This window comes from Ranitomeya imitator, chromosome 1 (genome assembly GCF_032444005.1).
Source record: "Ranitomeya imitator isolate aRanImi1 chromosome 1, aRanImi1.pri, whole genome shotgun sequence".
NCBI lineage: Eukaryota > Metazoa > Chordata > Amphibia > Anura > Dendrobatidae > Ranitomeya > Ranitomeya imitator.
In genome coordinates, this window is record NC_091282.1 from 329,751,527 (window position 1) to 329,776,155 (window position 24,629).

At 42.5% G+C, this 24,629-nt stretch overlaps 1 protein-coding gene across 1 annotated transcript in view; it reads right to left on the minus strand.

Annotated features, from left to right (window-relative positions):
* The window catches only part of MYO18B (myosin XVIIIB), a 1,113,366-nt gene that overhangs the window by 689,297 nt on the left and 399,440 nt on the right, over positions 1–24,629 (minus strand). Inside the window, exon 21 of the mRNA XM_069750613.1 lies at positions 18,303–18,412. Within this exon, the coding sequence (XP_069606714.1) occupies positions 18,303–18,412 (110 nt within the window). The remainder of the gene's footprint in view (positions 1–18,302; positions 18,413–24,629) is intronic.

Below are 24,629 nucleotides of genomic sequence, written 5' to 3' on the forward strand. Positions count from 1 at the left end.
CTGTATGTCATCTCCTCCTGTATATAGTATATACCTGTGTGTCATCTGCTCCTGTATATAGTATATATCTGTGTGTCATCTCCTCCTGTATATAGTATATACCTGTATGTCATCTCCTCCTGTATATAGTATATACCTGTGTGTCATCTCCCCTGTATTTAGTATATATGTGTGTGTCATCTCCCCTGTACATAGTATATACCTGTGTGTCATCTCCTCCTATATATAGTACATACCTGTGTGTCATCTCCTCTTGTATATAGTATATACCTGTGTGTCATCTCCCCTGTATATAGTATATGCCTGTGTGTCATCTCCCCTGTATATAGTATATACCTGTGTATCATCTCCTCCTGTATATAGTATATACCTGTGTGTCATCTTCCCTGTATATAGTATATACCTGTTTGTCATCTCCCCTGTATATAGTATGTACCTGTGTGTCATCTCCTCCTGTATATAGTATATACCTGTGTGTCATCTACTCCTGTATATAGTATGTACCTGTATGTCATCTCCTCCTGTATATAGTATATACCTGTGTGTCATCTGCTCCTGTATATAGTATATATCTGTGTGTCATCTCCTCCTGTATATAGTATATACCAGTGTGTCATCTCCTCCTGTATATAATATATACCTGTATATCATCTCCTCCCGTATATAGTATATACCTGTGTGTCATCTCCTCCTGTATATAGTATATACCTGTGTGTCATCTCCTCCTGTATATAGTATATACCTGTGTGTCATCTCCTCCTGTATATAGTATATACCTGTGTGTCATCTCTCCTGTATATAGTATATATCTGTATGTCATCTCCTCCTGTATTAGACCGCATTCACACGTTATTTGGTCAATATTTTTACCTCAGTATTTGTAAGCTAAATTGGCAGCCTGATAAATCCCCAGCCAACAGGAAGCCCTCCCCCCTGGCAGTATATATTAGCTCACACATACACATAATAGACAGGTCATGTGACTGACAGCTGCCGTATTTCCTATATGGTACATTTGTTGCTCTTGTAGTTTGTCTGCTTATTAATCAGATTTTTATTTTTGAAGGATAATACCAGACTTGTGTATGTTTTAGGGTGAGTTTCATGTGTCAAGTTGTGTAGCGACTTTTGTGAGATGAGTTTTGTGTGGCGACATGCATGTAGCAACTTTTTGTGTGTCGAGTTGCATGTGACAGGTTAGTGTAGCAAGTTGTGTGCATCAAGTTTTGTGCATGATGAGTTTTGCGCGTGGCGAGTTTTGTGTGTGGTGCATTTTGAGTATGTGCAAATTTGTGTGAGGCAACTTTTGCATGTGTTGCAACTTTTGTGCATGTGGCAATCTTTCCGCGTATGCAAGTTTTGCATGTGGCGAGTCTTCCATGAGGTGAGTTTTGCACGTGTGGCGAGTTTTGCGTGAGCCTAGTTTTGCATGTGGTGAGTTTTGCGCGTGGCGAGTTTTGAGCGGTGACTTTTGTGTTTCGACTTTTATGTGGTGAGGTTGGTGTATGTGTGGTGAAATGTGTGCTGAGGGTGGTATATGTGTTCAAGCACATGGTAGTGTGCGGCGCATTTTGTTACACCACATGCCACCACCACAGGGCAAGGGGTAGAGAAAGGCTAAGTTCTGGAATAGGCGCAGCTTACAGATGCGCCTTTTCTGGGGTGGCTGGGGGTAGATTTTTGTAGACAGGGGGCAATAACCATGGTCCCTCTCTAGGCTATTAATATCTGCCCTCAGTCACTGGCTTTCACTCTCTGATGGAGAAAATTGCGTGGGAGCCCACACCAGTTTTTCAGTGAATTAATCCTTTAATTTAACACCTACAGCTCCAAAATTTTACACACCCACACTCAGAGCCGTATTTGCCACTAGGTACTCGAGGGCACGTGCCTAGGGCGGGTACGATGCGGGGGGTGGCACCAGAGCAAGGTTTTTTGTTTTTTTTATAAAGTACGGCGGGGTCACCTTAATCCCCCATTGCCTGCCCGCCTTTGCCCTGACATCTTACAGTGTATGAGTCATGAGTGAGTCATCATACATACTCACCTAGCTAGCTCCAGCGATGCCTGGTCTGGTCTCAGCGTCGGCCGACTGCAGCTCGTCCTGTGTGAGCGGTCAGGTGGTACCGCTCATTAAGGTCATGAATATGCGCATATTCATGACCTTAATGAGCGGTATCACCTGACTGCTCACACAGGACGAGGGTGCTGCGCCGGGACAGAGGTGGAGATGATTCCGTTCCGCTCGGTGTGGAAAAGGACAAAGGTGAGTATGATGTGACAGCCAGGGTGGGAGGACGGCGGGGGGAGGATGAAGGAGGACCGTGGACAGAGAGCAGCCGAGCCATAAAAGATAGGAGCGCGGAGCGGCGGGGAGCCGATGAAGATGAGCCATGCATGGAGCCTGGGGGCAGCTGGCCAGGGGGGAGAGATGACGCCCATGTATGGAGCCTGGGGGCGGCTGGCCAGGGGGGAGAGATGACGAGCCAAGCAAGATGGGAGCCGGTGATGAGCCACGCGTTCAAGGGGTAACATATGGGAACTGAGCCAGAGCCACCCCTGCATACAGGGAGAGCGACATGAGCCACGCATACGGGGGGGATGGGAGATGAGCCAGAGCCACCCATGCATACAGGGAGGGGGACATGAGCCACGCATAGAGGGGGGGAATATGAGCCATGCATACAGTGGGGGAATATGAGCCATGCATTCAGGGGGGGGAATATGAGCCATGCATACAGGGGGGAATATGAGCCATGCATTCAGGGGGGAATATGAGCCATGCATTCAGGGAGGGGGGAATATGAGCCAAGCATACAGGGGGGAATATGAGCCATGCATACAGGGGGGGAATATGAGCCATGCATACACGGGGGAATATGAGCCATGCATTGGGGGGGGAATATGAGCCATGCATTCAGGGGGGGAATATGAGCCAAGCATACGGGGGGGGAATATGAGCCATGCATTCAGGGGGGGAATATGAGCCATGCATACAGGAGGGGAAATATGAGCCATGCATACAGGAGGGGGGGATATGAGCCATGCATACATGAGGGGGGTGATTATACAGTATTGAGCATCATGTGGCATCATTATACAGTATAGAGAACTGTGTGTGGCCATTATACAGTATTGAGCATCATGTGTGGCCGTTATACAGTATGGAGCATCATGTGTGGCCGTTATACAGTATGGAGCATCATGTGTGGCCAATGGCCATTATACAGTATGGAGCATCATGTGTGGACATTATACAGTATGGAGCATCATGTGTGGACATTATACAGTATTGAGCATCATGTGTGGCCATTATACAGTATGGAGCATCATGTGTGGCCATTATACAGTATGGAGCACTATGTGTGGCCATTATACAGTATGGAGCACTGTGTGGCCAGTATACAGTATGGAGCACTGTGTGGCCATTATACATTATGGAGCATCATGTGTGGCCATTATACACTATTGAGCATCATGTGTGGCCATTATACAGTATGGAGAACTGTGTGTGGCCATTATACAGTATGGAGCATCATGTGTGGTGGCCGTTATACAGTATTGAGCGTCATGTGTGGCCATTATACAGTATGGAGCATCATGTGTGGCCATTATAATAATAATATGATAATAATAATTTTTATTTATATAGCGCCAACATATTCCGCAGCGCTTTACAACTTATAGAGGGGACTTGTACAGACAATAGACATTACAGCATAACAGAGATCACAGTTCAAAACAGATACCAGGAGGAATGAGGGCCCTGCTCGCAAGCTTGCAAACTATGAGGAAAAGGGGAGACACGAGAGCCGAGGTGGAGGGTAACAATTGCTTTAGTTATTCGGACGAGCCATAGTGTAAGGCTCGGGTGTTCACGTAAAGCTGCATGAACCAGTTAACTGCCTAAGTATGTAACAGTACAGAAACAGAGGGCTATTAACTGCATAAAGTGTATGAGAACATGATGCGAGGAACCTGATTATGTTTTTTTTTTAATAGGCCACACAGGGATAGTTAGGTTAATGCATTGAGGTGGTAGGCCAATCTGAACAAATTAGTTTTTAGGGCACGCTTAAAACTGTGGGGATTGGGGATTAATCGTATTAACCTAGGTAGTGCATTCCAAAGGATCGGCGCAGCACGTGTAAAGTCTTGGAGATGGGAGTGGGAGGTTCTGATTATTGAGGATGCTAACCTCAGGTCATTAGCGGAGCGGAGGGCACGGGTAGGGTGGTAGACTGAGACCAGAGAGGAGATGTAGGGTAGTGCTGAGCCATGGAGTGCTTTGTGGATGAGGGTAGTAGTTTTGTACTGGATTCTTGAGTAGATGGGTAACCAGTGTAATGACTGGCACAAGGTAGAGGCATCGGTGTACCGGTTGGTGAGGAATATGATCCTGGCTGCAGCATTCAGGACAGATTGGAGCGGGGAAAGTTTGGTAAGAGGGAGGCCAATTAGTAGAGGGTTACAATAGTCCAGACGAGAATGAATAAGTGAAACAGTAATAGTTTTTGCAGAGTCAAAAGTAAGAAAAGGGCGAATTCTAGAAATGAGCGGAAGCCAGATTGAAGAGATTATATGGAGCACTGCGTGGCCATATTTTTTTGTTTATAATTATTGTATATAAAACAGTGTGATCAGCAGTGCTAAATGGGTGTGGTTGGGACGTGGATATGGGTGTGACTAGTTGTGAAATGGGTGTAGTCAGAGGCGTGGCCTAAAATTTGCCGCGGGGCACTACGCGCACCGCAAATTTTATACCTCCTTCCCTTCTTCAAAAGTTGGGAGGTATGGTACCGCATTTGCCAGATCATGGCAAGTGCTGCAAATCCCATAGGGAATGAATGAGGCCAAAAGCAGTGTTGCCGTAATTGATCTGTTGATCTGTTATGCCGCACATGCAGAAAACACTGCCGGATCTGCTGCAAAAGGCGACTTTCACATCAGCGATTCTTGCCAAAGTCACTGCCAATAGTGTCATACTCACCGGGAGGCAGCACTAAAAGTGCTTAGGGCAGCAGAAACTCTAAATACAGTCCTGCCCACACTACTAACATTTTTAGTGAGAGACATATAAAAATCGAATGGATGTGCAATGGTTTACTGTATGTAAACCATGTCTCATATCCTGTCGGGCTCTGTATTGATTTAGCAAAAGCCGACAAATCAAATTTTGCTATCCAGCTCTGTATGAAATATATATATATATATATATATATATATATATATATATATATATATATATGTATATATATGTATATATATATTTATATATTGAACATCCAAAGAAAAAGAAAAGGTGGCACTCACCAAGCGATGTATTAAAAATCCTTTATTCTTCCATATATTGGAGTAAGGACATGCCTTTCGGGCGAGAGGTAAAACGAAGTGAACGGGACGATGGCCGTTTCGCGCACGATGCGCTTCAACGGGTCCAGGTGCTATATATATATATATATGTGTGTATCACTGACATATATATATATATATCTATATATACATATATCTATAATATAACGCTGGGAGCGTCACTCTGTCCGAAACCTTTATAGACTGCGCAAGCGCAAGCGCCTGCGCAGTCTGGACCCCACAGAGTGACGCAGCCCAGGAGATCGCGGTATGCGTAAGCACTGAACACACACCACGATCTCCAACGGAGAAGCAGGGACATACCAGGAGGGTGAGTATGCTATATTCACCTGTCCCGTTCCAGTGCTGCGTGCCGCTCTATCTTCCGGGTCCTCTGCCTGTGACATTCAGTTCAGAGGGCGCGATGACGCGCTTAATGCACGCCGCCCTCTGACTGAACAGTCACAGCCAGAGGACCCAGAAGAGGCGGCATGCAGCGCTGCAACGGGACAGCTGACTACAGCAAGTGTCGGGGGCTTGAGCTAGCGGCGACTCTGGCACCTGACCCCCACAGCACGCCGGTGTCCCCGCCTGCTCAGGCCCCCCAGCACTCGGCGCCCAGCGACGATAGGTGAGTATGTTATTTTTTTTTATATATCGCAGCAGCATACGGGCCATATAATACTATGGAGCATCTTATGGGGGCCATCAACATTTATGGAGCAGTATACAGGGCATATACTATGGAGCATCTTATGGGGGCCATCAACCATAATGGAGCAGCACATGAGGCATATACTATGAAGCATCTTATGGGGGCCATCAACCATAATGGTGCAGCATACGAGGCATATACAATGGAGCATCTTATGGGGGCCATGAACCATAATGGAACAGCATACGGGGCATATACTATGGAGCATCTTATGGGGGCCATCAACCATAATGGAGCAGCATATGAGGCATGTACTATGGAGCATCTTATGGGGGCCATCAACCATAATGGTGCAGCATATGAGGCATATACTATGGAGCATCTTATGGGGGCCATCAACCATAATGGTGCAGCATACGGGGCATATACTATGGAGCATCTTATGGGGGCCATCAACTATAATGCAGCAGCATATGAGGCATATACTATGGAGCATCTTATGGGAGCCATCAACCAAATTGGAGCAGCATATGAGGGATATACTATGGAGCATCTTATGGGGGCCATCAACCTTTATGGAGCAGCGTTTTGGGGTATATGGATGGGAGCAGCAAATTACAGAACCGTGGCGCAGGATGGGAGCAGCACATGACAGGATGGGGGCGCAGGATGGGAGCAGCACATGAAAGGATGGGGCGCAGGATGGGAGAAGCAAATGACAGGATGGGGGCGCAAAATGGTAGCAGCACATGACAAGATTAGGGCGCAGGATGGAAGCAACACATACCAGGATGGAGGCCATATACCAATATAAATGCTCGCCACCCGGGCATAGAACGGGTTCAATAGCTAGTATATATATATATATATATATATATATATATATATATAGACTCTATATATGTTTTCGCGAATATTTGAGCCCATGGATCCATTATATGTCCATTTTGCAAGCCGGCGAAAAAATCTCACCATACGAATGTCACACAGATGTCACATGGATGCTTACATGCGAGAAAATCGCATCCTCGAACTGTACATGGATGACACTGTTCAGGAAACATTTCTGCGATTCTCGTCCGTGTAAAATGGACTTTTTTTTATACGTTATGTGTAACGCCGGCCCTACAATGTAAGTCTATAGCAACTCGTTCTCATGCTCCATAGACTTGCATTTTAAAAGCCACAACCAGGTGATGCAGAGGTAAGCATGACCCTGACAGTCTGCACAGCGGTGACGTCACTGAGAAGAGAAGAACAGCACTGGACACCAGCACTAGGGGTACACTCACACTAGATTACATGCATGTACACACATTTAATGAATAAAAAATGTAATGGGAGTGTTTCTTTAGTCAACTTTTAGAATAGTCTTCACCAAACTTTTTATACCCTGCTTCTGTCCCTGAAAGTACTTTATCTAGCTAGGTGCTTTTAAAAAATGTTTCAAACCTCTCGTATTGTGTTCTGACAGTTCACAGCTTCCCTTTCCTTCTCTCAGTCTTAGGTCTCATTCAGACAGTTTTTCATGTATGTGATTTTTACACATCATGTGTCATAGTAACATAGTAACATAGTAACATAGTTAGTAAGGCCGAAAAAAGACATTTGTCCATCCAGTTCAGCCTATATTCCATCATAATAAATCCCCAGATCTACGTCCTTCTACAGAACCTAATTGTATGATACAATATTGTTCTGCTCCAGGAAGACATCCAGGCCTCTCTTGAACCCCTCGACTGAGTTCGCCATCACCACCTCCTCAGGCAAGCAATTCCAGATTCTCACTGCCCTAACAGTAAAGAATCCTCTTCTATGTTGGTGGAAAAACCTTCTCTCCTCCAGACGCAAAGAATGCCCCCTTGTGCCCGTCACCTTCCTTGGTATAAACAGATCCTCAGCGAGATATTTGTATTGTCCCCTTATATACTTATACATGGTTATTAGATCGCCCCTCAGTCGTCTTTTTTCTAGACTAAATAATCCTAATTTCGCTAATCTATCTGGGTATTGTAGTTCTCCCATCCCCTTTATTAATTTTGTTGCCCTCCTTTGTACTCTCTCTAGTTCCTCTCTCTCTAGTGTCCAGAACAAAAACAAAAGCTGAAGAAATTTCAGCATGGTGACAGATATTTAAGACTGTAATCTTTTTCGAAGAGTTGAGTTTTTCAAGTTGCATTTTAAAATGTTAAAGGTGAGTGAATGTTTGGTTGTTATATTGAATTTCAGAAAACAAGGAGTTATAAGTGGCACTCACCAATGCTATCTCCTGGGAAGACAGGACCCGGAGAGAGCCACAGACTCCCAGGAATGCGGGGCAAGGGGGACTGGAGAGAGATTGCTTCAGGCCTGACAGGACCTGAATCACCTGACTGCTGGAGGGTGTGGCCTTAGCTCCAGGGAGCTAGAAGCTGAACGAAAACTCCTATAAAGTAACTAAAGAACCGAGCTACCAAGTGGCACAGACAGAGACATAAACAGATAAGGCCATGGTCAGAGCACGGGATAGCGTAACGGTACCAAGGGACTAGACAGAAAGGATATCCAACAAACAGTATCCAGAGAACAGACCGAGTCAAATAGCCAAGGGATCAAGCAAACCAGCACACAGCACAAAACTCACTCAAGGGTCAATACACTTAGCCAAGGGCGGAAGTATTACTGACAAAGGAAACTCCCAGATGGAGGCTATAAAAAGTCAACCCAGGATCAATGTGAGGCTACAGGAATTAACCCTAGAAGAAACGACCCAGACAAACCATGACAGTTATATTATAAATAAACACACAGCCAGAATAGTCCTTTATCTGAAAAAAAATACACTTTTACTTTTTTTATTCCACCTAACGCCCACTCCATTGAAGCCATCTAAATCTCCTAAAAAAATACAAAACAATATCTCTCACCTGTCCCGTTCTGTTCCATGCCGTAATCCAGTTTTCAAAGTGGACAGTTGGCTGAAAACCACTGGAGATTGAGCTGCTGCGAGCTCAGCTTCAGTGACCAGCGGTGATATCATCAAGGTTACCAAAGGTCACTGAGACCTCTGAATTGCAGTGACTTCAGTGAGATCACCGCTTGCACCGCAAGAAAAAATTTCATGCAGCAGCGCTAAGCTCATTGAGTTGACCAATGTTCACAGTGAGAATTTCTCAAAGTGAACTGCGGTAACTCACTGACCTGTATGTTTATTTACAATATAATTATTAAAATAATTTAAAAAATGGCGTGGACCCTTCCATTCTTGGTAACCAACCTTTCTAAAGCTGACAGCTAAAGGTTGCAGCCCACAATTGTGAGTTTTGCCTGGCTGGTTCTCAAAAATACAGGGGAACCCATGTCATTAAAAAAAAATTATTCATAGCGCAGAACCCAGTTGATGAATTCTCCAATCCACCGTGACTGCTCTTGCTGCTATTACCAGCAACAGGCATAGGCTGATGGGAGTAATAGTCCCATTAGCCAACACCTGTGATCGAAGGTAAACTTTTTACCTCCGGTCACAGCTGCGGGCTCACACTGTTACCAGACAGTGTGGGAGCACGGCTCTCTGACTGGTGGTAATAATCTTACCACCGATCAGAGGCAGTGTTTGCCATTCTCTCATGCACATGACAGCGCATCAAACACTGGATGTTCGGACCATCCATTCATGTGAATGAGATTTGGGTTTGAGTACTGCTCTGGTACCCGAACCAAATTTTATTTAACAGTTCGGCCACATGCATCGTACCTGAAAATTCAGGGGTTCAACCATTAGTAACCAGCTGTCATGTGCCTGAAAACATGCTAGCTTAGTGCCAGAGTCCAAATCAAACAGAGTGAGGTGACCTTTGATGCATATATACGTTATAAGTGGTGAAGGAGTTATTTGGGCTGCTTCAATGATAATTTTTCACGCTGACCAAATGTTTGTATGAAAAAAATTGCAGTATACACTACTTTCTTCCGTATTCTGAATAAGACTTGCCTATTCAAGTCTATTTAAATGGGAAAAAATAGACATCATACATATTAGCTGAATAGCATTCGATTTTTACAGATTCTTTAATTTAGGAAACTATTTGTTTTTGTAAATTTAAATAACTGCTGATGTATAAAAACGGATGCCATACAGAGTGCATAAAAATGACAAAACAGAAAAATCATCCATTTTTTCTGGAAAATGTTCAGATATAGAGATAGGCAAATCCGAACAGTAAAGTTCGACATCCATACCGAACATCTACGGTTCGGGCACGGACACCAAACAGGGACTTCACCAGGAAAACCCTGTCCCTGTTCGAGTTCAGTCCCCCAAACAACGGGTGTTTGTCGCAGTGTCATGTAAATTCATCACCGCTGGTCAGACAGCGGTGGTTCCCAGGCAGTCTCATGGATATTGATCCCCCAGCCTAAAAATAGCAGCCCACAGCTGCTCAAGAAAGGCACATCTAAAGGCTGGAATTGAGGCTCATTCCTTCTACTCAGGCAATGTTCCCCAACTCTGAGGACTGTTTTTTCCAGCAGGACAATGCGCCATGCCGCACAGTAAGGTCAATCAAGGTGTGGATGGAGGACCACTACATCAAATCCCTGTCATGGCCAGCCCAATCTCCAGACCTGAACCCCATTGAAAACCTCTGGAATTTAATCAAAAGGAAGATGATAGTCACAAGCTTAAATTTGTGTACAAGGAAGGGCATAAGGTCACACAAAAGCAGTGTGAAAAACTGGTGGAAAGTATGCCAAGACGCATGAAAGCTGTGATTAAAATCATGGTTATTCCACAAAATATTGATTTCTGAACTCTTCCTGAGTTAAAATGTAGGATGGGGCCAGGGCGGTAGTCATGGCTGACAGTAATCCCTGTATCACCCGCTGGCCCCTTCCCTTCTGAGTACTTCGGTTCTGCTCCTCTATGCCATCTGGGTTCTCCTGGTAAGAGGTTATTTCCTCTGCAGACGGTTCCACAAATAAAGAGTCACAGTCCGGCTTCACTTAAACTTCAACTCTTTTACTCAGTACAGCATCATCCAGGGCACAATCAATCACAGCAATTGGCAACACTTTCCTTTGCCTCTTCTCTCTGTCGTTAAGCCTATCCCTGGGGCAGACCACATCCTCTGGTCCCTCAATGTCCTCAATGCCCAGAATTTCTGCATCTCGTGGTGGTATTCTCTGCCATTTAACCCCGGTCCTAAGAATAGTGGCCCACGCAAAAATCTGCCACATGTTGGATTAATTGCTCCCGTTCTGCTTAGCCTCCTTCCTCAGTGCTACAGCCCCAGTCACTCTGCTTGGGCTAGCTCTTCTGCTCCTGTAATCTCTCCTGTGCTCTGGCCCCCTGGATGCTAGATGCTGGGCCTACTCTTCTTGTAACATCATGTGGCACGGTGTCGCCCTGGGCTAGACAGTCCTAGTGAGCTATACGGAGACATATTGTCAGTAGTTTATAGAATAAAAGAACAATTTAAATTTTATTCAAAAATATACCTATAAAGAGAAAAATCAGACAAACTGAAAATTTTGCAGTGGTATCTTAATTTTTGCCAGAGCTGTAGATAGGCATTTAGAATTAAATTTTTTTTTTGCTCCAGACTATCCCTTTAAGCCCATTTTGATATGTGTGGCCTGCTAATTTTAGCCATTAGAGATAATATCAAAACTTTCAAAACTGTTAGTAAATCAGAGTGATTTTCATTTAGGAAAATCAATAGAGAATATTTAAAATGAGTTTTTAACCAAGCATAGGCGCTAGACACACCCCTCCTGACATGGCCAGAAGTTCAGTGTAACATCCCAACTACTTGCTTTCCATCTATCTTAGCGATGAGGATATGGAGATACGGATGTCTTGACACTGCAGCCAAACCTTGATGTGATTTAACATTTATATAGAACTAATGCCAGGCGTGCAATTAATCATTCAGGGAATACAGAAAGACTGAGAAAGGTAATAGAAATGAATAATAGTAAAGATTTACAGCAGATCTGAGTTAAGGTTAACTCTGTGACTGGTCAAAACCTTGTCAAATGCACTTCTAGTTAGTCAGCTGCAATGTTTTAAAACTTATAAGGATTTTTCTCATATTGTGTTTGCAGATTATGTAATGTTCACTGATTTGTTACTTTTAGGATGACAATAAAACAAAGTGAAAGGAAGTATGTCAGCACAAAACCAAGCACATGTGTTTGGTTCACCCTTAGCTTGGCCAAGTAGTTCAATTCCCCTTCCGGTCTACTTGTTTTCATCCACCTCTGAGATTTATCCAAGATAGAAGAAAAACAATTAAGTGAGAAAGGGAACTGAACCACTTGAAGGGTGAATCAAACACCTAAGCTTGGTGTGATCACCGCTGGCAGTCTCCCTTTTGCTTTTTTTTTTTTGTTCTAATGCATTGCGTCCAAGCAGCTAAAAGTGCATTTGACAACTTTTCATTCAATCACTGACTTACCCTTAAAGGAAATCTGTCACTAGGTTTTTGCTTTCGCCATCCGAAAGCAGCATGATGTAGAGCTTATAACCTGAGCTCTGTATAACCCCGCCCCCATCACTGATTGGTAGTTTTCTGCCTATGTACAGTGTACACTCAAAGCTGCCAATCAGTGGTGGGGGCGGGGTTATACAGAGAACATGAATATGCTTGACTACTTGGCAACAGGTTTACTAGTCGTCTAGTGATAATCTGCTGCTGATAAAGCAGTTATTTTCTCAAAACTACACTAAGAAGAACAGTAAGAGGCACATAGCTGGAATCAGGGTCTCGATCTCAGCATTATGCTGCTTTCAGATTAGGTGGCAAACCCTGATGACAGATTCCCTTTAACTCAGACGTTCTATATATTTTAATTATTATTCATTCCTATTACCCTTCTCAGTCTGTGTTCTTCCCTAAATAATTAACTGCGTGCCGGGCATTAGTTCTACCGAGGTGTTAAATCACATTAGAGCTTGGTTGCAGAGTCAAGAGATCCATATAAAACCTACCTCTGAATTTAAAGCTAAGTAAAGGGAACGCATTTTGTTTAACCTGTAGAAGGAGAAAATATAGGGCAATTTTACCATAAAACCAATCTCCTAAATCTGTAAATCATAAACTAATGCCGATCACTGTCTCCAATGGCGCCATCATCACTATTCATAGGATGACTTCAGCCATCATTCTGAAGAGCTGCTAAAACAGTCTTACATTTAGTACATTAAATATGCCAGGAAGGGACATTTTCATAGTCTGATATATCCAGAGTGCAGTTAGAGATATTAGAAGAGGCTATATCGCTGAACACATATGCTGTTGCTGCCATAAATAATATTATATATATTTCAATATTGATGTCAAGCAGCGGGAATTGCTGCTCTGTTATAACAGTGATATTCCTCTGACAGGACACTAAATCCCTTCTCTCGTATTTATTCTGCTCAGAACTACAGGAGCTTGCATGTTAAATCTCTCATTTCATGGGATGACTGCTTTCCCCTCTATTCTCCACCTAAATTATTCATGGAACTCAATGAATAGTTTTTTCATCTGTTCTGTTTCTTGCTGGGTGTTTGCTTATAAATTTCACATTCCCAATGAAAAGTGAAAAAGATTAAAGCACATACAGAACCCTTTTGGAAACAGATAAAAAAATAATTGCTTATAAGAAAATCTGCCATAAAATACCAATATTAAATGATAAATGATATTTACAACACTTATCCAGCTGAGAAATACAGAACTATAAAATGTCATATAAATCTGGTGTATGAAAATATCCAACTATCTGACTAAATACTAATGCTATTTTAGTTGTGTTGATTTATACACCATAACTTTCTTTATATACAAAGAATAATCTGGTAAATTATAACGTACTTTTCCAATAATTTCATAGTTGGATTATCTCCTATGAAAACTGGAGGATATTTGCAGCAAAGAAATATTTACTAGAAAATGAATTCAACACACAGGAGGAAAGATTTTTTCCAAGCCTAAATCCATTTAAGGTATTAACTTGATATAATCTATACAAATGGAATGTGAGACAAGTTTTATAAAATTTGCAGGTGCTGGTGAATTCAAACAATTTGCAAGTCAATTTGCGGAAATCGCACACAAAAAAATGCCTGCCGCCTTTTTGCACATTGCTGAATACTGTATCAGTCACAGAAGGTTGAAATGACCTAAAACACAACCATGTGGTCCTTGTACTTGATGGATTACATGGTACAGCACAGTCAAATAGGAGGGACTAATATAGCCTGTATAAAAACCAAGGCAGGGAATGCAACAGCCATTTTAGAGTGATTTTGACATAGTGAGAATATATCAAAACTCATAACTCAGTAACAGAAATAGAAAGGGAAATCCTTAAAACATTTTACAAATACTCCAGATAGTAATGCGTTATATAACTGCAGGTGTGAAGGGTATGATAATACTGATTGGGGGAGAGAGCAACAGTAGTGCCAGATTTAGGGTACGTGTCCACGGGCCGGATTACATCTGGATTAGCTGCGGATTGAATATTTCATACAACCACAGCGTTCAATCTGCAGCGTCCAGACGTTACAGCATAGTGAAGGGCATTTTATGAAATCCCGCCCCAACTATGCGTGCGAACACACATCCGGCGGCCCTGCGTTTCCAGACATGTGGCGTGTCTTTTTAGAACGCAGCATGTCTGTTTACCTTGCGGCGACGCTGTGTCGCCGCAAGGTAAATCACAGGGCCCTATGTATGGGGTGCAGAGATTCCGGATGTGTGCAATGAACACATCCGGAAACACCACGCGTTCAGAAGGGGGCGGTGCTGGCAATCCGCAATGTGAAACCCTACCCTAAGTGTGATTGATCAGTGATATGGTATAGCTGGCATCTATCCTGCTACATTTGAATTACAATTATTTATTTCTCTTCATTTTTAATGCAACAGAAATCAAAAGCTAGACAACACAATAATCTTTACAAAAAAATCTCAAATCAGTGTCAGATGTTGTGTTTGCTTGTCATCATCGTCTGTAGTGAGATTTTGCACTTTTTGTGATGGTGAAAATAATTATAGTTTTATTAATCCAATTTATCAACCATATATGCCACACCTATACTCCAGCCTTCTGTCAAATTTTGCTTTCTGTACCTTTCCTAGCTAGAACCCATTATGTTCTCTTTGGCAAGTATTGAATAATTGGGGTTGAAAAGAGGGACAAAAGTTATTCATAGTGCTGTATGAAATGTATGGTAAAAGAAAAAGTGGCAATGGCAATCAATGGGATAGTGGAAAAGACAAAAAACACCCTACAGAGGTAAAAAATGTGAGAGTTGGTGGCAGCTGCAGAAGCACTACCACCACCACTGGTATCAGCTTATCTTGGCATTAGTGCTACCAAACATATGGCCACAATTGGATTTGTTTATCTCCAGCATGCATATTAGTGGGAAAGAAGCAGGGGGCATTATGGAATATATGGCTCATTACTTATCTCAGTCACAGCAGGATGGTGTTACTCTAAAAGATACACAGTCAGTTTTAGTCAGCTTTCGGCACAGAAGGGTCATCCTGGTCAAAAAGTACTAAGGCCACGTGCACACGATGAACATTTGGTAAGTTTTTTACCTCAGTATATGTAAGCCTAAACCAGGAGTGGCACAGACAAAAAGAATAATAGAAATATTTCACCACTTCTGTATTAATCACCCACTCCTGGTTTTGGCTTACAAACACTGAGGTAAAAAAAAACCTGCACATGGCCTATGAGGAATAATTTCTGAAACCTTGTTTTTAATTATGAAAGTTTTTCAGTGCATGATGGTATTACGTGGGTTGTTTGGTAACTACTAGTTTACCATCTGTCTATTTATTGAAATCACTTTGACATTATTAAGGATGTGTTTTCAATAAAAAGATGAATGGGGTTGTATACAGTCCTGGTAGACCTCAATCTGTTATATACCTCTATTAAAGACAATCTAAGTATATGCAACAAGGTGAATCAATTTTGGGGGGAAACTCACCAAACCTGACAAATTCAAATATCAAAAGATTCAATCTGTAGTAAAACCATTTTTTTACGGAGTTGTGTTTTCTAAAAAAGTAACTACTATACTGTAGAATGCCAACTGTGTTTGGTTTAGGAATAGTGCAAAAACTGGCTATGTTACCTCACTCCAGACCATGTACTTCATTCAGACCCATAATTTCATTAAAGGGAACCTGTCACCAGGAAAATGCAGTCTAATCCGCAGGCAGAATGTTATAGAACAGGGGAAACTGAGCAGACAGATATAGATTTGTGAGAAAAGATTCAGTATAACCTGTGTTTTAATCATTTAAACCTCTGTTCTTTCTAGGATTTTTGTTCTATTGGTTGGCCCTATCAGTGACTGACAGCAATCACTGTAAGCACACTTATATATAGAAAGCTGTCAGCTACTGATAGATCTGCCCACTGGACTAGATTGGATTTCATTTTCATGGTCACCGGGTTTCCTTTAAGATCTCAGATGAGAATCTATATTCAGTCCCCTAAATTTATCAGTACCCCACTTCAGCCCCACATTGTAAAAGTGCCCCTAAATGCCATATCCAGTAATACTGCTGCACCTTTATTAGTGACCCATTTCAGTACCCCATTAGTGCAACCTGAGCTGACTCGGACTGCAGGACCGAGCACTGCAGTCGGAGATTGGAACGATTTGCACACATGTCTGCATGAGCCCTTAGGAAGTTAGCAGAAGCGATGACATAACGTCTACAGATACATGTGCGTGATTAACAAATATCATGTACAGTTCTATGCCAAATAATAAGACAAGTACATGACCCCTGCTAATGGTACACATGTCCCAATAGGTATCTGTACATGTGATGTCAGAAGTAGAGTTGGGAAAATGGATACTGCATGTATGGAATTGAATTCTAAATCAATTTAAAAAAAAAATCTGTATTCTATAGAATGCAGAATTTTCATAATTTGCGCTACTCAAATTTAGCAAAATGGTGGCTGACAGGTCATCATTTTTCCTTACGTAGAGGGCTGGCAAAAGGTTAAAATAAAATGAATACTCACCTCACTGCTCACCTCTCAGGTCACTTCCTTTGCTCACATTCATAGGGGATGCTAGGCTGCGACTTACAGCCACGACTATGCCCAGGATGACTATATATGCATACGATAGGTTATCCTGAGTTAGTCCTGGCCTAGAGTGAGCATTTTAAGGTCACAGCGCAAGTCAGTCATGACTTCACAAGAATAAGCTAGGAGGAGGTCACGGCACAGTAATATGCTGAAGGGGATGTCCTCACAAGTAAGCAACCACAGTGTTGGGGCGCTACAGCCTTTTGCTCCACGGCTTCATCCTGTTCGTGGTTGTCATCTATGCCCGGCACTAATGCACAGATTTAGCAGATAGCTGTGAGTCACACATGAGGAAGGTTCAGGTAACTGAAAATGTAAAGGGATTTCTGAAGCCTAATAGTTAATGTCTAACTAACCACTTTTTGTAATTCACGAGTTGAACAAGTCCCTTCCATTCCCTCTTTATGCTTACTTCATGTTCCTTTGTATTTTTTAGCAGTTTCAATGACATTGTGTATGGGTTTCCCAGTGTGTACTGGGGAATTTCAAACAGCTACTTTCACTACCCAGAAATGTAAAGTCTTCAGTGCCGTCCAGTCCCATCAGTTTCCGAGGTGTGGGCTGGTCTCTGTTGAGCGGCAGTGATGAAAAATAAAGAAATGAGAAGTCGGCGCAGGGAGTGAACAGTAGAGAATGTTCTACTGATGTAAATTACATAAGTGGATAGCTTTGGAAATTAGACTGTTAAGCATTGACTATTAGGTTTTGTGTAACCCCTTTAAGGTTACAAAGAGAACCATTATTTTAACTGACAACTGAAAGTCAAGTTTATTTGTCTCATATTAAACGTCATACTTCAATATACCTATTTTTTATTTGTACGTTAGGAGCACTGGAATTTTTCCTTGCACTAATTGTTAGTTTTCCTGGCAGATAATGGCTGACTGTGACTCACACTAGCATTGTTGCTGGCCCTCATGTGGGGACAATGTGCAGCACTGCATCTACAGTAGACTTAAAGGGAATCCGTCAGCAGGTTTTTGCACTTTAATCTGACAGCTGCGTAATGTTGGGGCTGAGAGTCTTATTCTAGTGATGTGTCACTTACTCATCAGTTTGCTGCAGTGTTTTGTCAGCAGGAGGTTATCATTGCAGGACTAGGTGTTGAATGCAAGGTAGTCCAGCTTATCTGTTTACAGTATATATTGAATATTAGCTGCTAAAATTTGCATCAATTGTTTTTTTAATATACCTTTCTCTCATCCACAGGTTCATATGTGTTAATATACTTCTTCATTACTTGTGATGCCAGAACTTGAAAACGAAGACGAAACTCTGTGAGGCCCATACGATCAGTATAACCTGTAAACACAAAATAGGGTAAAAATGATTAAACCTTATGTGATTACTCATACTATCTGTACTTTCTTAAATAGTTTTATAATAACAATAATTATTTTTATTTCTATAGTGCCAAGATATTCTGCAGAACTTTACATTTTAGAGGCGACTTGTACAGACAATAAAGACATTACAGAGTAAGGCCGGCGTCACACTCAGCGTATGAAAATACGGTCCGTTTTTTACAGCCGTAATACGAAAAAATGTCCCCAAAAAGTGATCCGTATGTCATCCGTAGGCAGGGTGTGGCAGCGTGTTTTGCGCATGTCATCCTCCGTATGTAATCCGTATGGCATCCGTACTGCGAGATTTTCTCGCAGGCTTGCAAAACGGACCATGGGCTCAAATATTCGTTAAAACATACGAGGGGCGATCCAAAAGTAATGATAATCGGTTATTTCTATTGCACATAGAAATTAAAATAAAATGCTTTCTTCTCTCTTAGGTACCCACTAGTCCAGGAAAAAAAAATTACTTAAATAGACAACGATTCCCAGGAGCTACATTCATTTGAATATGAACTGCTTAGGAGTGAACATCAAAATGGAAAAAAACGAGCTCAGAGCTGTCATCAAATACCTCTGCTTGAAAAAAAAGACTACCAAAGACATACACAGCGACTTGGTGGAAACATTGGGGGACTCTTCTCCTCCATATTCCACAGTTGCATGCTGGGCCAAGGAATTTAAGCTGGGAAGAACATCGACGGAAAATGAACATCGTGAAGGATGCCCATCCACGTCCCTCAATGAAGAAAACGTGAAAAAAGTTGAAGAAGTTGTATTGGCAGATCGAAGAGTGACTAATTAGAGAGGCTAATTTGCATATTCCAGGTGCCTTCTGGGAGAAGCGAAGTCTCCCTAAGCTAGAAGATCGTTGGGTACAGCCGGGACCAGCTGCTTCGAAAGCATCACCAAACCAGGGATTCAAGCTTCAGGAGGCTAATTTGCATATTCCAGGTGCCTTCTGGGAGAAGCGAAGTCTCCCTAAGCTAGAAGATCGTTGGGTACAGCCGGGACCAGCTGCTTCGAAAGCATCACCAAACCAGGGATTCAAGCTTCAGGAGGCTAATTTGCATATTCCAGGTGCCTTCTGGGAGAAGCGAAGTCTCCCTAAGCTAGAAGATCGTTGGGTACAGCCGGGACCAGCTGCTTCGAAAGCATCACCAAACCAGGGATTCAAGCTTCAGGAGGCTAATTTGCATATTCCAGGTGCCTTCTGGGAGAAGCGAAGTCTCCCTAAGCTAGAAGATCGTTGGGTACAGCCGGGACCAGCTGCTTCGAAAGCATCACCAAACAAATTTTTGCCTGTAGGACATTATTGCAAGAGAGCTTGGCTGAGTAGATTACACAAGAAGGAAAACACACAGCAAGTCAGCAGGATCTAGGAGCAACATGGCAGATGTGACAACCTACATGGTGAGCTGCAGCATGTGCTACATGTTCACAGATCGACCAGAAGAAGAATTAAATTTCACCTGTCAGAAGTGTAGACTAGTGGCTCTTTTAGAAGAAAAGGTGCGGGGTCTGGAAGAAAGAATAGCAACTTTGAAACTCATCAAAGAGAATGAAGACTTTCTAGACAGAACAGAAGCATCTCTACTGGTCACAGAAGGTGCAAAAAGTGTCAGAGAACCTCCAAAAGCAGATGAGTGGAAGCATGTGACCAAAAGAAGCAAGAAGACCATGGAGAAATCACCAACCACACAACTGAAGAACCGATATCAAATCTTTGTAGAGGATGAAGATGGCACACCTAAGAATGAAGCAATACCAGCAAGCAAAAAAGAAAAGGGCACACAGCAACAAGTGACAGCAAAAAGTACAGCCAAGAAGCAACGAAGAGTGGTGGTGGTGGGAGACTCACTACTGAGAGGCACAGAAGCAGCCATCTGCAGACCGGACATAACTGCAAGAGAAGTATGCTGCCTTCCAGGTGCGATGATCAAGGATGTGACCGATAGGATACCAAAGCTCTTCAGCTCCAAGGACGTCCACCAATTTCTTCTGATACATGTTGGCACCAATGACACGGCAAGGAAGGACCTACCGACAATCTGCAAGGACTTTGAAGAGTTGGGGAAGAAAGTAAAGGAACTAGATGCACAGGTAGTTTTTTCTTCTATCCTTCCAGTAGACGGGCATGGCACCAGGAGATGGAACAGGATCCTTGATGCAAACAACTGGCTAAGACGATGGTGCAGACAACAAGGATTTGGATTCCTGGACCACGGTGTGAATTACTGGTATGATGGACTCCTCGCCAGAGACGGACTACACCTCAACAAACCTGGGAAACACACATTCGCCAGAAGACTCGCTACACTCATCAGGAGGGCGTTAAACTAGAAGAAGAGGGGACGGGAAGAAAAACATTAGACTCAAACAAAGACGACCCAGGAAAACATACTCAGAAGGGAGGTAAGAACATTTCTAAAACAATCCACAGTGAGGAGATTGGAACAAAACAAAATCCTCTAAACTGCATGCTTGCAAACGCCAGAAGCCTGACAAACAAGATGGAAGAACTAGAAGCAGAAATATCTACAGGTAACTTTGACATAGTGGGAATAACCGAGACATGGTTAGATGAAAGCTATGACTGGGCAGTTAACTTACAGGGTTACAGTCTGTTTAGAAAGGATCGTAAAAATCGGAGAGGAGGAGGGGTTTGTCTCTATGTAAAGTCTTGTCTAAAGTCCACTTTAAGGGAGGATATTAGCGAAGGGAATGAGGATGTCGAGTCCATATGGGTTGAAATTCATGGAGGGAAAAATGGTAACAAAATTCTCATTGGGGTCTGTTACAAACCCCCAAATATAACAGAAAGCATGGAAAGTCTACTTCTAAAGCAGATAGATGAAGCTGCAACCCATAATGAGGTCCTGGTTATGGGGGACTTTAACTACCCGGATATTAACTGGGAAACAGAAACCTGTGAAACCCATAAAGGCAACAGGTTTCTGCTAATAACCAAGAAAAATTATCTTTCACAATTGGTGCAGAATCCAACCAGAGGAGCAGCACTTTTAGACCTAATACTATCTAATAGACCTGACAGAATAACAAATCTGCAGGTGGTTGGGCATTTAGGAAATAGCGACCACAATATTGTGCAGTTTCACCTGTCTTTCACTAGGGGGACTTGTCAGGGAGTCACAAAAACATTGAACTTTAGGAAGGCAAAGTTTGAACAGCTTAGAGATGCCCTTAATCTGGTAGACTGGGACAATATCCTCAGAAATGAGAATACAGATAATAAATGGGAAATGTTTAAGAGCATCCTAAATAGGCAGTGTAAGCGGTTTATACCTTGTGGGAATAAAAGCACTAGAAATAGGAAAAACCCAATGTGGCTAAACAAAGAAGTAAGACAGGCAATTAACAGTAAAAAGAAAGCATTTGCACTATTAAAGCAGGATGGCACCATTGAAGCTCTAAAAAACTATAGGGAGAAAAATACTTTATCTAAAAACTAATTAAAGCTGCCAAAAAGGAAACAGAGAAGCACATTGCTAAGGAGAGTAAAACTAATCCCAAACTGTTCTTCAACTATATCAATAGTAAAAGAATAAAAACTGAAAATGTAGGCCCCTTAAAAAATAGTGAGGAAAGAATGGTTGTAGATGACGAGGAAAAAGCTAACATATTAAACACCTTCTTCTCCACGGTATTCACGGTGGAAAATGAAATGCTAGGTGAAATCCCAAGAAACAATGAAAACCCTATATTAAGGGTCACCAATCTAACCCAAGAAGAGGTGCGAAACCGGCTAAATAAGATTAAAATAGATAAATCTCCGGGTCCGGATGGCATACACCCACGAGTACTAAGAGAACTAAGTAATGTAATCGATAAACCATTATTTCTTATTTTTAGGGACTCTATAGAGACAGGGTCTGTTCCGCAGGATTGGCGCATAGCAAATGTGGTGCCAATATTCAAAAAGGGCTCTAAAAGTGAACCTGGAAATTATAGGCCAGTAAGTCTAACCTCTATTGTTGGTAAAATATTTGAAGGGTTTCTGAGGGATGTTATTCTGGATTATCTCAATGAGAATAACTGTTTAACTCCATATCAGCATGGGTTTATGAGAAATCGCTCCTGTCAAACCAATCTAATCAGTTTTTATGAAGAGGTAAGCTATAGACTGGACCACGGTGAGTCATTGGACGTGGTATATCTCGATTTTTCCAAAGCGTTTGATACCGTGCCGCACAAGAGGTTGGTACACAAAATGAGAATGCTTGGTCTGGGGGAAAATGTGTGTAAATGGGTTAGTAACTGGCTTAGTGATAGAAAGCAGAGGGTGGTTATAAATGGTATAGTCTCTAACTGGGTCGCTGTGACCAGTGGGGTACCGCAGGGGTCAGTATTGGGACCTGTTCTCTTCAACATATTCATTAATGATCTGGTAGAAGGTTTACACAGTAAAATATCGATATTTGCAGATGATACAAAACTATGTAAAGCAGTTAATACAAGAGAAGATAGTATTCTGCTACAGATGGATCTGGATAAGTTGGAAACTTGGGCTGAAAGGTGGCAGATGAGGTTTAACAATGATAAATGTAAGGTTATACACATGGGAAGAGGGAATCAATATCACCATTACACACTGAACGGGAAACCACTGGGTAAATCTGACATGGAGAAGGACTTGGGGATCCTAGTTAATGATAAACTTACCTGGAGCAGCCAGTGCCAGGCAGCAGCTGCCAAGGCAAACAGGATCATGGGGTGCATTAAAAGAGGTCTGGATACACATGATGAGAGCATTATACTGCCTCTGTACAAATCCCTAGTTAGACCGCACATGGAGTACTGTGTCCAGTTTTGGGCACCGGTGCTCAGGAAGGATATAATGGAACTAGAGAGAGTACAAAGGAGGGCAACAAAATTAATAAAGGGGATGGGAGAACTACAATACCCAGATAGATTAGCGAAATTAGGATTATTTAGTCTAGAAAAAAGACGACTGAGGGGCGATCTAATAACCATGTATAAGTATATAAGGGGACAATACAAATATCTCGCTGAGGATCTGTTTATACCAAGGAAGGTGACGGGCACAAGGGGGCATTCTTTGCGTCTGGAGGAGAGAAGGTTTTTCCACCAACATAGAAGAGGATTCTTTACTGTTAGGGCAGTGAGAATCTGGAATTGCTTGCCTGAGGAGGTGGTGATGGCGAACTCAGTCGAGGGGTTCAAGAGAGGCCTGGATGTCTTCCTGGAGCAGAACAATATTGTATCATACAATTATTAGGTTCTGTAGAAGGACGTAGATCTGGGTATTTATTATGATGGAATATAGGCTGAACTGGATGGACAAATGTCTTTTTTCGGCCTTACTAACTATGTTACTATGTTACTATGTTATATATCAGGCATGTAGCTGAGGTCACAGGGATCTCGTATGGCAGTATTCAAAGAATCCTTGCAAAAGAATTGCATATGAGAAAGGTCTCCGCGCGTTGGGTGCCAAAAATGTTAACCGACGAACAAAAGAAGAAACGAGTTGACATTTCAATAGCAAATCTCGAAAAGTTCCAAGCAGACAAGGAAAATTTTTTGTCACGTTTTTTGACCATGGACGAGACCTGGATCCACCACTTTGATCCCGAAACTAAACAACAATCGATGACATGGAAACGAGCCGACGAACCGACGCCGAAGAAATTCAAAGTGTCAAGCTCAGCAGGGAAGGTTATGGCGTCCGTTTTTTGGGATGCTGAAGGAATTATTATGGTGGACTATTTGGAGAAGGGAGCCACTATTACGGGCTCCTACTACGCAGAACAATTAAGAAGATTGCTGGAGGCTGTCAAGGAGAAAAGGCGTGGCAAACTGCGGGCTGGAGTGTTGTTTCACCAAGATAACGCGCCGGCTCACAAAGCTGCTGTTACCATGGCTACCATTCAAGAAGCGGGCTTTGAACTGGTGGAACGCCCCCCCTATTCACCAGATCTAGCCCCCAGTGACTTCTTTCTCTTTCCTCGGCTCAAGGAACACCTCCGGGGCAAGAAATTTGATGACAATAGCGACGTGATAACCGCTGTTGGGGAATTTTTTGAGGGTCAAGATCAAGAATTTTTTTCAAAGGGAATTTTAAGTTTAGAAAAGAGATGGACTAAATGTATAGACTTGTTAGGAGACTATGTAGAAAAATAAATTTATTT